Genomic DNA, 15,625 nt, shown 5'->3' with positions numbered 1-15,625 from the left:
CTTATTAATTGGATGTGCCTAACATGAAAACATATGACATGTTACACAACTTTATGCATCATTGCATTTATTACCAAAAATAAATAAATCAATTGCTAAAATAAATAAATCAATCAATATCTAAAACAATTAATTGAGTTATCAAAATTAATTAATTAATTATCACAAAAATTTTCTCAATTGAAAAATTACCACATAATTAAGTAAACATAAAATTAATTTAATTTTCTTTAAAGAAAATATCTCAAGTAATTCAAAATTAGATACTTAGATATTTCTTTAGCACAACAAAAAAAAAAATAACTTAACTAATCCATTATATTATATACATAAGGAAGACTTCTCAATGGTTACTACCCATAGATGGGTACTAACAATTATGATAATGTGGCAACATAATGATTTGGTATAGCAAGTCACCAACAAGTAAATATTTTTTTTCTACATTAATTTCGAATTTAGTTATTATTATTTTTTTTTGCAATAATTAATGTTTTTTCTAACCAATGAGAGACACTAGCTATATTTAGAAATTGACATGCATTTGAAAAATAAAAAGTTTACAATATTATATTTTCATAATAAATACACATTTTTCATCAGGTAACCCTTCCAAAAATTTGAAAAAATCAAAATTTATTTTTAGAAATATTAATTAACAACTATAAATATGGATCATTGATCTTAATCCAATGGTTAATATTAAAGTAACCATCTATGGGAAGTAACCATTAAGAGTGCACCCATATATATAAATATATTTATATATACTTATATACAGTTTATTTAAAATATATATATATAAACTTAGTTGTTGTCGAACAAAACAAAAAAATTAGGTAAATCAATTTTTTTTAATGACGTAAACCCTAATACAGTTTATATATATGAATCATTAACAAAATTGCAGCCACCACTTCCAAAAAAAACCAAAAAAAAAATTGTGCAATTTTTCAATATGCATTTGACCAAAAATCCACTAAGATCTCAAAATGCATGAAAAATGTGACAACTTAAATTAGCTATATGACACATAAACATTCAAAACATTCATATCAAATTTCATGTACCATCCAATTAAACTTTTATAATTAAACATGTCAACAAACACATATATTCATGCATTCTTAACATCTAGATCTAAGCAAACCTAGCTCTGATACCAATTGTAGGATCTTGGAATTTAAATCTAGATGCATGCTTCCTATTATTTATCCAAACACATAATAGAAACATAGAATAACATGACATACATATAAACATCGGATTCATAAATTAATATAAATACAAAGATGTAGAAATTTACGAATACGTAGCAGAACTAGAACAACTCATTCCTTCAATCTCTCTAACCCTTAATTCCTTTCTGTAGTAGAGTATTATCAAGAGATTGAACTAGATTAGCAACACAGTCTTCCTCACCAAGCCTTTGATCAACCTATAACTAGTGTGGGCTAGCTCTCAACACATGAGATAGAAATATAAAAGAGAAGAAGAGATAATGGCTAAGAAAGGATTGGAGTGTCTAGGTTTTCAATTACCCAATGAATCAACTGAAATTGACTTATGAAAATCCTAGATATCATATTCCTTATATAGACAACTTAATGGGCTTATTTAAATTTAAATTTGAATTAATTAAAATAATAAACAAAAAGATAAAAGCCTTGGGCTCCCATAAATGGACTTGGGCCAAATCTCTTTGTTTTAAATTTATATCTCAATTTGGCCTAAATTCAATACCTTTTATTTATTTTTTTAATTAATTAATTAAATCCTTATTCAAATTACTAATTATAATTTGAAACTTGATTTAATATTATTTATTTATATTGATACAAATTTATCAATATTAATAAATTTACCCGTAGATTCTCTTTTATTCTCTAAATCTCATATCTCTGTAAATTTTCTAAAACTAGCCTAGTCAACTTTAAAAAATCCTAATTGATAATTAAATAAATTAATTGAGACATTCTAGATGATTTACTCAAAGGTGATTCGGGGACCATGGATCCATAAAATCAAGCTCCAATAAGTTACTATGAATTTATTTACAAATAATTTCTTTACCTTATTAATTCCTCATGACTCCACTATTGACTCGGAATTGAACTCTTGAATTCATAGAACGTATTTTTCAAACCATAAATACGTTATCCATTGTTATAACCATTACAGTCAATCAATCATCTATCGATGACTTACTAACGAGATGGGTGCAAATTACCGTTTAAGCCCTCATCAGTATTTGATCCTTAACTCCCACTAAGTTCCTTATAAATGATATTTCCGTGAACTTAATCACAGAAATGAGATCTTAATCATTTAATCTTTTGAACAAAGCAATTAAGGAAATCATCTTTTCACTTCTCATACAGAAGTTATAGATTTCATATCTATGAATAATACTCCCACTCAATTACACTATTAAATCTCCAAGATATAAGTATGGGCTAGACCGTAGGGTAAGCTGGTAACGAACAAGTGAAAAGATTTAAATAATATAATTAGAAAAATATTATCACTCAGAATTTAGTTCGACTTAACCTATGGTCAATGTTGTGACATTGATTAGATTCGATAACAATGATACTTATTTATCAATCAATAATCAATATTGGTCCTAGTCCGATGTAACCAAATACATCTGATCTTATCTATTTGGTCAATGCCTTGGACAAGATATTACACCCCGAATGTGTAAGTAGATCATTGTAATGCCCCGAAATCCCTAATGTGGTTTAATGGCTGGATTAGTAGGCCGGGAGGGCCATAACTATTTAATTATGCCATTAAATGATAATATGCATGTTTATGAGAATTATATTATAATATGATGTTATATGCATGCATGTGGGTCCACATTTGATTATTATAATATTTCGGTAATTTGGCCGTTGAGGGCATAATTGTATATTTGTATGCATGTCGGTGACATATTGTTGAGACCACATTATAATGTGGGTTTGTTCGAGCTATTCGGCATGAGACGATCTTGGAATATTAATTAGCGGTCCAGTCATAACAAGTTTAAGTTCGAGGCTCGAGGTGAGTCTCGGGGTAATTTTAATGATTAGAGCGTTACCGGGAATTAAAGGGTAACGGGATATGAATTATTGGTGTTTGAGATTATTGAGAATAGCGGGAATTGGAGTGCGTTAATTATGATTAACGAGATAAGTGGGAAATACCAATTTTGCCCTTGGGAGCCTTTAGAAACCCTTAATTGACCTAGGGGTATTTTAGTCTTTTCACCCCTAGTATAGATATAACCATTTATGGCTGTAGAAAGGTGGAGAAAAATAGAGTAAGTTCAAGAGCTTTCCCGTACCTATTTTCCTTCAGCTTTCTTTGTGATTTTTGAGCCATTCTTGAGGATTCAAGCTTGGGAAGTAAACCTTGGGAGTTTGGGAGTGTGTTCCACCCTTGAAGAGCATCATAATCTGAGTTTGAGGTAAGTTTCTAGCCATTGAATTCCCTGGTTTGCCCTGTTTTAGCTCTGGATTTCAATTGGGATTTCTAAGTTGAATACTTGGTTTTGTTGGGAGTTTGGGCTAGGGTTCTTATGGTTGTGAAGCCTGGGGTATGTGAGGATGGTTTTTGGGTTCATTTGGCACCAAAAATAGGATTTGGAAGCATTGGAATCAGGTTAGAAGCGAAGGAGTCGAAGAAGGAGGTTTCAGGGGAGTGCTGTTCTGGGGGTAGCGCTACAGCACCCATCAGAGGGCGCTATAGCGCTACACAAGACTTCAGATGGGCGGTTTGGGATTCTGAGTATAGCGCTGGGGCGCTAGGGAGCAGTGATGTAGCACTACTCTGTTCCTTAAGAATCCCATTTTGAGTGTTTTTAAGGGTTTTTGGCTCGGGGTTTCAATCCTTAAGGCCCGGGATCGAATCTACTCACCGTGTGGGAAGGTTTCGAGGTCCCGAGAGTGGGGTTTAGGTTAAGACCCTTTCAATGTTGATTTTCATTAATTAACCGCTAATGAAAACCCTTTGTGATTAGGTAACCGCTAAGGAACTAAAAGATTGATCGTTCTCAGGAGTTGTTCTTATTATATTTCTCGCTCGAACCAGAGGTAAGAGAAATGCACCCCATATGTGACATGTGTGGTTGTTCATAATGCATGTTGAATGTGTGAATGTGGACATGAATTGATTATTGAATGCTTAGCAAATCTTGCTCACTTATGCATGGTACTGACTAATTAGTCAGAATTGGCAAAGGTGTCAGTATCAACTGTGAAGCTAGGACTTATTAGTCAAGTTCGGCAGTGGTACTGGGCATTAGTCACACAGTGCTGACTCATAAGTCAGGATGGCCTTAGCGTGCTCAACACAAGCCAATAAAGATTATATCTAATCAACATCTCCATTAAATGACTCATAAGAGCATTAATGCCGGACCGACCTCAAGTTCGATGAAAACTAAAAGCGCTTGTGTGATTTACCCATCAGTCACTCATCTGTTAAATTAGATACTTACCCATCACTATCTCATTTGTTAAGCTGGTGACTTACCCATCAGTCACCCATTTGTTTAAGCTAGTGACTTACCCAGCAATCACTCATCTATTAAGGCTAGTGACTTACCCAGCAGTCACTCATCTGTTTAAATTAGTGACTTTCTTGTCAGTCACTCAGCATGGTTTACTAGAACCTCAAGTATTGAATCACTCATCTGTTTAGAGCTATAAGCTCTGTGTGATTATAATAATAATCAGTTGTGGATATTTATATGCATTACTGTGTTTTCTTGCTGGGCCTTGGCTCATGGGTGCTATGTGGTGCAAGTAAAGGGAAAAAAAAGCTCACCCAGCCTTGAGTGGAGAGCTTAGGTGGTGATGTGTACATATGCGGCCGCTAAACCACCACGGCCAAGGAGTTCTCAGAGGAACTAGGGGGTTTACCCTATTTTTGCTGCTTAGGTCGGCGGGTTTGTAAATTTGAAACAGTAGTGACCATTTTGAGTTGTAAATAACTTGTAAATGTTCTTGTGGGCCCATGAACAGTTTTATGTATTAAATAAAATATATCATTTCCTTTTTATTAGTTTTTCCACCTTAGCATGTTAATAACACTCAGAAGCACGTTTTTAACCAAAGGACTCGGGTAGCGGGTCAAATTTCCGGTTCATCGTTCACCGTAACTGTTCTGGGGTAACCAGGGCATTGCAATCATATCGTAGATTGCCTAATCAGTGAAAATCCAATGCACTGATCTAATCTTAGGACTCGTTCTTTTGAACATATAATTACAACCATAATTCACTGTGACCTAGTCACTATAATTGTAGCTATCCATATGTTCGAGATTTTATAAATGTTTGTATCATTTCAATAATCATGTAATAAAACAAGCAAGCAACAGGGTTGTCAAACTAAATGATTTCTACTACTTTTATTGACAATATGAAATCGTGTTACATGTCCAACATGGTTTTATAAGGGCATAAAACCCAACACTTACGTGTCAGCTCAGTCAATGGCATTGCAATCCTTGAGAATCCTTCAACGAAACTCCGATAATATCCCGCCAATTCAAGGAAGCTTCCAATCTCTGAAGCACTCCTTGGCATTGGCCAATCTCTTACCGCTTCAATCTTGGTCAGATCTACCATAATCCTGCCTCTACTAACGATATGACCAAGAAACATTACTTAAGGCAACCAAAACTCGCAATTCTTGAACTTGGCATACAATCTATGCTTCCTTAGCCTCTGTAGTACCAAACGAAAATTCTCTTCGCGTTCTGCCTCTGATTGGGAGTAAATCAGCATATCATCAATGAACACAATCACAAACTTGTCTAGATAATCCATGAGCACCCTGTTCATCAAATCCATAAACATTGGTAGGGCATTTGTTAGTTGAAAAGACATAACCAAGAACTCAGCCCCTGTACCTCGTGCGAGAGGCTGTCTTTGGAACATCCTCGTCTTTGATCCTCAACTGGTGATAACCTGATCAAAGATCAATCTTCGAAAAACACTATCTTGCCTTCCAATTGGTCAAACAAGTCGTCGATCCTTGGCAGCGAATACTTGTTCTTGATAGTTAGCTTGTTCAATTCCCAATAATCGATACAGATCCTAAACGACCCATCCTTCTTCTTAACAAACAACACCGGTGCACCCCACGACGAAAAACTAGGTCTGATGAATCCCGGGTCAAGAAACTCTTGCAACTAAACCTTCAATTCCTTCAATTCTGCTGGTGCCATTTTGTATTGTGCCTTGGATACTGGATCTGTTCCTGGTGCCAGTTCAATAAATAATTCAATCTTCTGATGTGGTGAAAATCCTGGTAAGTCTTCTAGAATCACATCCAGAAAATCACAGACCAATCTAGTCTCATCTGGTCCAACTAGGACAGCCTTAGTGGTATCCACCCATCGTGCCTAACGGCGCCTTCTCTCCATATCTTGTCCTCGGCGCCCTCAACAATAAGGGCGTTCTAAACTACCTGAGCATATGTAGTCACTCCAAGCACAAAAGTAATCTTGACATCCCTGGCTATCATAGAGTTAAGCCCTCGAACAAACTGTTCCTTCTTGCTCACATCAGTTGGCACCAAGTCTGAGGCAAACTTGGTCAACCTGTCGAACTTCAGAGCATGCTCAGTCACTGTCATGTTGCCCTAAACCAGATTCGTAAATTCATCCATTTTCGCAATTTGAATTGCATCATTGTAATATTTCTCATTAAACAGTTCCTTAAATTCCTCCTAGTCCATTGTTGCCACATTTCAGGTCTAGGATACCACGTCCCACCAGATCTGAGCATCATCCCATAACATATACATGGCATAGGCAACCCTGTTGTTGCCTTCCACCATCATGAAGTCGAGGATGGAACTGATCATGCCCATCCACTACTCAACCTTGAGTGGATCTGGGCCTCCCTCAAAGGTTGGAGGGTTTGGTTCCTGAACCTATCGTATAGTGGTTCCCATCTATTTTCAATCTCCGGCTATGTTAAAATTGGTACCACTGCAGGTGGCACATACGGGGCAGTGTCCCTGGCGAAACTTTTTGCCTCAACAATTTAATCTCTTCCTCTTGACTTTGAAGTCTCGCTTACATATCTGCAAACATCTTCTGCCAATTCTGAGGGGCAGGTTGAGGGTTCTGGCCTTGATATTAGCGTCGACCACCTTGGAGGCATAGCTTTCTAGTATGTCTGCAATCAATGACAACATTCACATGAAACAATAGTGCTAATAAGAATTTGTATCATACTCACATGGAGCAATAATGCTAATAAGTACATCTTTTATATTCACATAGAAGTCAAGGGCCAGGCCCTATCAGTATATTTCATTCTCCTTATTCTAGAATGAAAATAAGGCATATATTTCAATTAAGCAGTTAACAGATATCCGACCCATTACCCACCGAACCATGAGTTGAGCTTGTCTTTAGCAACGAGCGTACATGTTCAGTTGATCTTCAGGAACCATAAAGCCTTGAAAACTCTGATACCAAGTTGTAATGCCCTACTAATCCAAGAGTGTTACATTGTGTGTTTAAAATAGTACTTAACTCACTAAGCGAGCCATTTGGACTAAAAAGTGTAATCAAAGCTAATTAAAGGTTTAGGTACTAAAAATTTTGGTCAAAAGGTAGAAAATTTTCCATTAAAAAACTTTAAACATCTACAAGGGATCCCATAATAGTTTAAGTAAAATTCAATTAAATTTAATATTCTCAAAGTAGTCGGCCTAAGCGACAAAAGTGGACTTATACTCTAAGTCCGTCAAAATATCCCAACTATGGCGGCCGAGCAGGGCTAACATGTATGTGGCGCTCCAAAGCCATACAACTTAGGTTGGTCGACATTCCTCTTGCCCTTACCTGTACCATAGAGCACCCGTGAGCCAAGCTCAGCAAGAAAACCCTACAAAACATAATAATAATCACATTCAACATAAAAGACAATTAGCATGCTTCGCAGTTTATATACATATTCATTCCAAATATATAAACCATTAACACCTTTCACTAATTATAAACATGCTTAATTCAAACACATAAACTGTGCCAAGGAGCCTTGCAGAGCGGCCCAACCGAGCGAGGTGCATCTTTTGGCACCAAGCTTATGGTCCATGTCAGGCGAGTGTGTACAACACTCCCATGGTGGCCCCACCATCATGGCCTACATTTCACATGTATATTGCCGAATATAGACCATATCGATCATTCACAAACAATTCAATATAAATAAACATAGCAAACATCATTATGCATAAAAGGGGAACTCAGCCCTAACAAATTCAAATATATGTTCATAACCGCATCCCAACATAACCGAGAAAATTCCCTACTCTATGTGCACATGTAGTTTTCTTACCTCAGGTCCTGCGAAGACGACCTCGAGTGCGATCTTCTCCCAAGCCTCTCGGAAACCCTAGTCACAACAGTATAATGTAGGTTTAGTTTCTATTCAACCTCAACCTGCCATAATTTATTTATAAACATCAATAGGCCTCAAATACTCTTTAAACATGTCCCACTATGTCTTAGGAACCTTCGTGTATGATCCCCCAAGGTTACCCATCAAAACCCATTGAAAACGACCCCAAAACAAGGCTTCAAGCACTAGCCGGTCGACTGCCTGGCACAGGCTAGTCAACTGGGTGGCCAAATACCCTAGCCAAGCCAAACTGCAGGCTGGTTGACCGAGTGCCCTAGGTCGGTTGACTAGCTCAAGTCAGAGAGCAATTCTACATTTTTTCCAGAATTTCGAACTTAACCATTTTTGACCCAAATCGCCCCAAACTGCTTCCAAGCGTAGTTTTGACCCCCAAAACAGCTTATATAGATAATATGAAACATCAAAACACATTTTAAATACTCAATTACATATCAAAACCACCAATTGGAAATTTCGAGTTCTAAACCCAATTTTTTCCCCAATCCGAAAATCAACCTCAAATCATGGATTCCAATCTAAAATCAAGTTCTACAACAATTCATGGCTAAGTTCTAATACCCATACACCCATCAAAACAATCTAAAAGCCCCAAAATTTTGAAATTCCAACAAAATCCCTAAAATTACATCAAGAACACCATTGAAGAACAAATGAAGAAATTTACCTCAGCTAAAGCTTTGATTCCGAATTTGACAGAGAATTGAGTCTATTCTTCATTCCCCAATTTGACCCTTATCCCTTTGGATATTTTGAAAATCCTTGGAGAATTAATCTTGGTAGAAATCTCTTTAGTTGAAGAAGGAAAGGAAAATGTGTTTGATGATGGGAACTCTAGAAGCAAGGAGAGAGAGAGAGAGAAACATGTGCAAGGGAAAACCTTCGGCTTTGGTTTTACTCTTTTCTGAAATTTTAGGGTCAAAAAACCATTTTGCTCTTCCCACTTAATTGCCCTTTAAATCATACCCAATGTCATTTTTGTCATTTCGCTTATAACTCTAATTACACCACTAATTCTCAGTTATCACTAATATCACTAAACATAATTATTCCACCAATTAATTTTATTTTACTAATTATGCCAAATTATTGAAATTTCCAAAATACCCCTAGGCTCGATCCAAGACGGGCGTTTTTCCCTGTTGAGACTTTTCTGCTAAAAATGCTCGAAATGATTCACTCATGCCAAAAAATCACATATATCCACATAATAATGTGGTCTCAAAGCACATGGCACATAATATTTATAAATATATCATCAACATGTCAAAATTACAAAAATGCATTTTTTTTACAAATGCGGGTTCTTAAACATATCTAATACACATAATCATGCAAACTCAATTATATAATAATATAATTCACAACATTACCCCACTTGCCATCTCGGCACGCTAATCAAAGTACTTAATCTTATTAGGAGTTTATGGACGCTACAATAAGTGAATAGTATTAACACTAAAATATATAAATCTCTTTTGTGATGATTAGTGTTGGTAACGAGTTTACCATATGCACAACAGAAAGCACAGGGTGTTGGGCCCAGAGATTTCAAAAAAAATTATTTAAAAAACTTTAAATGATCAGATCCATTAACATGCAAAACATTAATAAAAAAAAATAAAAAAGATGAGGATTTACTAGTTGAAGAACTATCAAGAATTATCGCTATCTTTTTGTATCTCCACAAACATCCAATCCAATGCAGTCTTTGAAATACTGAGACCAAGATCTTTCAAGATGTATCCGTACACCTCAAGACGTGTGTGGGTACAAAGTAATGGTAGGAAAATTTCTGATTCACAAGATATTCTCAACACATGAGATCTTAGAATAATAAGTCTGAGATAGATTTGAGGGATAGGAAAATATTACGGTATATTTTCTTTCTCTCTTGAATATTCTTAAAAATATTACGTATGTTTGTAAAACTATATTTCTGATAGATTTATAAAAGAATTAGTTAAATCCAAATTTTAAAATTCATACTATAAATCTAAATATCAAGATCCAATCTTGATCTATTACATGTTGTACACGCCAACTACAGTCCCTGGACTGTGGTTGGCGTGTAGCATCCCTATTTTTACAGATGTGTTACAACTAATTTTCTTTTAAATATATTTAATAATTTATTTATTAAAATATATATAAATCTGATAACTTATCTTATCAGATTAATTAAATTATAAATATTAATTCAAATTCAAAACTAATTTGAATTATTAGAAATATATTTTCACAATATTTTAATAAGAAAAATAATTAATTCAAAATTAATTATTTAAATACTATTTTCGAAAATTCTATTTTATTTAAAAAATAATAATAATTTTCATAAATTGCCTTAATTAAAAATGCTAATTTCAAAAATTTCCACATTAATTAAATAATTTATCTCAATTACATATTTGACCCCGAATAACAAATTTCTTCCAAATATGACATTTTCTTGATTTTTCCCAATTTAAACTCTTCCCTTAAATAGTATTGATAGAACCTTCTCGTGGACTTATAATTTCAAACTCCAATAAATTTAGATTATTAATTAAAACTCTTAAATACAGTAACATTAATTTATCACTGTTCTTCTTCTTTTTGGTGTTATTTTACTTGTATTTTTGTGTTTTGAGGTTGTAAACTTCTTCATTCTACTGTAATTCTGGTTCTTGTATTTTAGGATAACCCTTGTGTTGTTTAATATTTCCGACAATATCCATTTAATCTTCTATTCCATCCCTCCCAAGATTCAGGTTCCAAACAAGGTATTAAACCATCCAAGTAATCCTCTTCTGATCAATTCTGCCACTCTTTGGATATTTGCTTCTAGAATGGAGCCAAAGCATATATTAGGTAAAGCCTTTTTCTTATGAAATCAACAGCGTACCATATAGTAAGTATCAATGTGCAGACACGTGGTAAGATAACATAATGGGTTTAGACTTTCAGAGAAAACATTTATACAAAATCATCAACTCCCACCAAAGTAAAAATATTCTAGCCGTTATATTTCAATATTGTTGCATTACTAGTTTTTATTTATTTATTATTATTATTTTAACCAGCCTGTCAGGCATTATCTCCCCTAAGGAAAAGTAGTAATAATAATAATACGAGCGAATAAAATAATAAACCTCGTAAATAGACAGCCCATGCACTCCATTAAGACACGCAGTGAAGAAGAAAAAAGAAAAAAGAAAAAACAATTATGGACATACAACCCAATTAGCAGATGTGATAGTCCATACTCCATCCATATAGCTCCGGCCGACGACCCGTTAAAACCTAAAACAATAAATTTCTCCCAAAACCCAAAATACAAAGGTCAAATAATAATTGTAATAATAATTATATAATAACACATCCCCACTACGCGAAGAAAACAAACCATAGGATTGAAAAATACAACCCCAGTTAGACCTAAAACGAAGTTAAACCAAGGCAATGCTACTCTCACCACCCGGGGGTTTGCGTACACCACCAAGGTAGTCTCGAGACTCTACCTTCCCATCAGCAAAAATATCATTTCCGCTAATCTCCCGCAGTTTTGCCACGCTTAGTGATTTTTCAGCAGACGATGGAGCAGCATCCCCCTTGAATATGTCGTTCCCTGAAAGCTCATTAAATTTCTTGTTGTATATCTTCTTTGCGGTTTTCAGTGGTTCATCAACAGAAACTACATTGCTCTGACCTCCAGCAGGCTTCAATAGGAATATAAGTTCCGACCCAGTTAGACGATTAAAGGATAGTACATACAATAAGCAGAGAACAAATACACATGCGCGCACCCATATGATCAAATACTCCCGTATGAATATAAATATATTCCATAAAAGCAATTCAAAATGGAGAGAACCCAAGTAAGAAATTTCTCAAATTAAGATGATTATCATGTCAAGTGTATAAGTTAATCCGTACGTGAATCAGTAATCAGTAATTGGTCTCTGTCGATGATTACTAATACAATATGGATGCATTCACACAAATTCAGTAGCACTAGAGACTTTAACAAAAGTACTTACGTCGTGTGATGCAGATTCTCCAATGTCTATGTGTCCTCTCAAATCCAGGGTGCGTGCAGTAGTAGGCCTCGGCAAAATTTCAGGAGGGGGTGCAAAGATGTCGTGTCCACTAAGTTCCTTGCACTTAGCATCTGAAAGTTGCTTCTTCAAATTTGCATCCTCACTTTCCAAGGTCCCACTCAATTCACGCTGCTTTGCCACCTCAGGAAGTGATATAGGCTTTTTGGGAGAAACACTTTCTTCTTCAGCAAATGAAATATGACTAATTCCAGCCATCGCTTGCTGGAATTTTAAACCATTAAAATACAAAATTAACTCATAGGTTTCCACCAAAATGACATTTACCACGGAGATCAGCATTGTTAGTAATCTGCAACAATTGTTTGTACCTGGTACATACGTATTCCAGTTTTGTTATTTGGGGTAGCACTGGCATTACCAGTTTCTGATTCCTCATCTTCTCCGTCGCCTACAAATATTCCACTACCAGTCATCTCTTTCATTTTATACCCTGAACAAGGTTTCCTGAAGAATGCAAAAGTTCATTGTCAGAGCCACAGACATGGGATATTTGTTGTGAAATGAATCAAAGAAATCTAGAGAAATTTTCTATTTTAAAAAGCCTATCACAGATTCAAATGCATTTACATTTGTGATAAAGCATAAGACAACAGATGAAAATGCACCAACGGACAATCTGCCTCTTTGCCATCATTCTGCTTAAAATCCTTCATGGCATACACCTCGCTCTTTGGTAATAACATGCCATAAAGAAGGGTAAACAATAGCTAACGAAGATGGAAAATGATGACTCCACTTGATATTACAACAGAAACATGAAACACGTATGCCCAAGCATGCTTTTAAAAGGAAAAAAATGGAGGACACAGCAAGGGTATTGATGCAATTCCTGAAAGAAAATCAGCTTACTCCAACGACAAATTCAAGGTGAAAATTTAAAGCAGCAACGAGCTGCAGCTAAAATAGCACCTGGTGTAGATATGTAAATGTTTTCAAAACTAGGCTCCCGCCTAAACTTGGGGAACACAAAATAATAACAATTGCTATTTTAAGTGCCCATGGAGGACTGGAATCTCAACCTTTGTGGAACAAATTGTATGCCTAACCATTGGGAAGTGTAGATATGCAGTTCAATAAAAACAATATTAAGTTGTTCTGCCATCTTTGTAACCTTAGCTGTAAATACGTGTTTTCAGAAGCAAACACAAAAGAGCAGGTTCTACTCCTAGAATTCCAATTTAAGAAAATGGGTTACAAAAGCCTTGTGGCATGTTCTACGGCCACATTTCAGAATAACTTAAAATTAATTTTAAAAAACAGCTAAATTAAGTGAAATCAATCCTTAATGCACAAAAAGCCAATAGACGTGCGATTATATTTCTAAATCTTGGTCAAATCACCCCAGCCCAAGAGACAACTTTAGACTGTAACTTGACACGTTTCGAAAACTTCTATTTTGATTTCTGTGTCTTCTGTACAAATAAGATAAAGGGAGTGGGATTCATATGCTGGAAATACAGATCGGTGACAGATCAAAAACTTTAACTACGGCAATTTAATCCGTAAATGCTTCCAAAAATAGGGAGAACGGAGTACATCCACTAAAGGGACGGCCTGGTCAAGAATTTTTAAAAAGACGAGAGAAAGACCGAAAGAACACGCAGAAAACGGAAACCGAGAACTTTGCGGAAGGATGAAAAAGAGAGTAGAAAATTTTAAAACAAAACTAAAACCTTCAAGAGAAAAACGATGAGAACCAAATTTAAATAACAGAAATAAAAATCAAGATAAAGAAAAGAAGAAACCAGAAAAACAATAGATCTCACCGTTTGTTTAAACTCTGAGACTCCTCATCTGTCACCTGACCTCCAAAAACCACCTTGCTGATCCCATCCGACGGCTAAAATTATCCCCAAATCATCTCTAAATCAAACAGTGAAATAAAAAAGATCGAAATCATATACATATCTATATTTTGTATATATGTCACCTGGTGAGAACGGGTGCCGGAGCGAGATACGGCGGAGGCGACGGCTGGAGAGTCAGCCAGGGGAGTTTCACACCAAGTAAGCAGATCTGCGGTGGATGTGTGGGGCTTCCTAACCGGAGTGCTCCTCTCCATTTTTTTCCTTTCGTTTTTGGCTTTGGTTTCTGCTAGGTTCTTTCAACTTCTTTTTATTCTTCTTCCACTTCGCAAGTATGGAGTCTGGAGTGAGCTAGGATTTGGACAAAAATGGAGGAGAAACGCACAGTGATTGTATCTTCTAAGTAGTAGAGATTGGAGAGAAAGAAGATTGAAGATTGCAGAAGAAGAAGAAGGAAAAAAAAAAAAGGAAACTTTGGGAGATTAGCAGAAAAATGACGAAAATAACCTCGGTGGCCTTCAACTTTATGGCTTTTTTTTTTCCTCTGAATTCTGGGTTTGTTGGGATTTTCTTATTTTATATATTTCTATTTATTATTGGGAGTGGATTTGAAGGGAGAGTGAGAGGCCATATAGAGTGTAGTAGTAGCTACTTCTCTTCTGTTTCAAAACGAAGAAATCTTTCTCTTTTTCTCTTTTTATTATTATTTTTCTTTTTCAAAGGCCAAATTTGAATCTTGTACCGCCCCTCCCTACTCATATTTTTTTATGCGAACCATGTGCACCGGATTTAGTTTAGTATACCGCCACGTGTCGGTTGTTTTAAGAAGAACAACCGAATATTCACTGCCTAATTACTAAATTACCCTTTTCTCTTTTGTTTTGTTGTATTGTGCATGTAACTTTATAATTTATTTTTTAATAATTCAGAATTTATTTATTTGATATCATTTGTTTTTTAAAAATATTATTTTGGTACACTTTATTTTTAATAATATTTGTATAATACATGTATTTTAAAAATATAGATATTTGATATCTTAATTAATAAATTTTTATTAATATAACTAAACTATCAGTAGTTATATATAATTTATAGCTCGTATGATAACAATTTAATTAAATTAGTAAAATTTTATTAATTAAATATGAATTTAAAATATTAAATATATACAATTTTAAAATACAATTATCAAATATACATATTTCAAAATGCAATTCTCTTTCCTAAATCATACAAATCTTGATTGAGGAATTATCGGGGTCACATGAATTTGTTGGAGT

General features: G+C 35.0%; 1 protein-coding gene across 1 annotated transcript; it reads right to left on the bottom strand.

Moving 5' to 3' along the window:
• Window positions 1-11,536: 11,536 nt before the first annotated feature.
• Window positions 11,537-15,048, bottom strand: LOC133807438 (uncharacterized). The gene is made up of 5 exons (XM_062245775.1): window positions 14,468-15,048; window positions 14,304-14,377; window positions 12,846-12,981; window positions 12,457-12,738; window positions 11,537-12,135 (listed from the first exon to the last, which is right to left on the bottom strand). Exons 1-5 carry the CDS (start codon window positions 14,597-14,599, stop codon window positions 11,866-11,868), a joined length of 894 nt encoding a protein of 297 aa, XP_062101759.1. The 5' UTR covers window positions 14,600-15,048; the 3' UTR covers window positions 11,537-11,865.
• Window positions 15,049-15,625: the final 577 nt, after the last annotated feature.

This window comes from Humulus lupulus, chromosome X (assembly GCF_963169125.1).
Source record: "Humulus lupulus chromosome X, drHumLupu1.1, whole genome shotgun sequence".
NCBI classification, from domain to species: domain Eukaryota; kingdom Viridiplantae; phylum Streptophyta; class Magnoliopsida; order Rosales; family Cannabaceae; genus Humulus; species Humulus lupulus.
The sequence above is the reverse complement of the archived record's forward strand: the minus strand, read 5'-3'. Positions and strand labels throughout refer to the sequence as shown.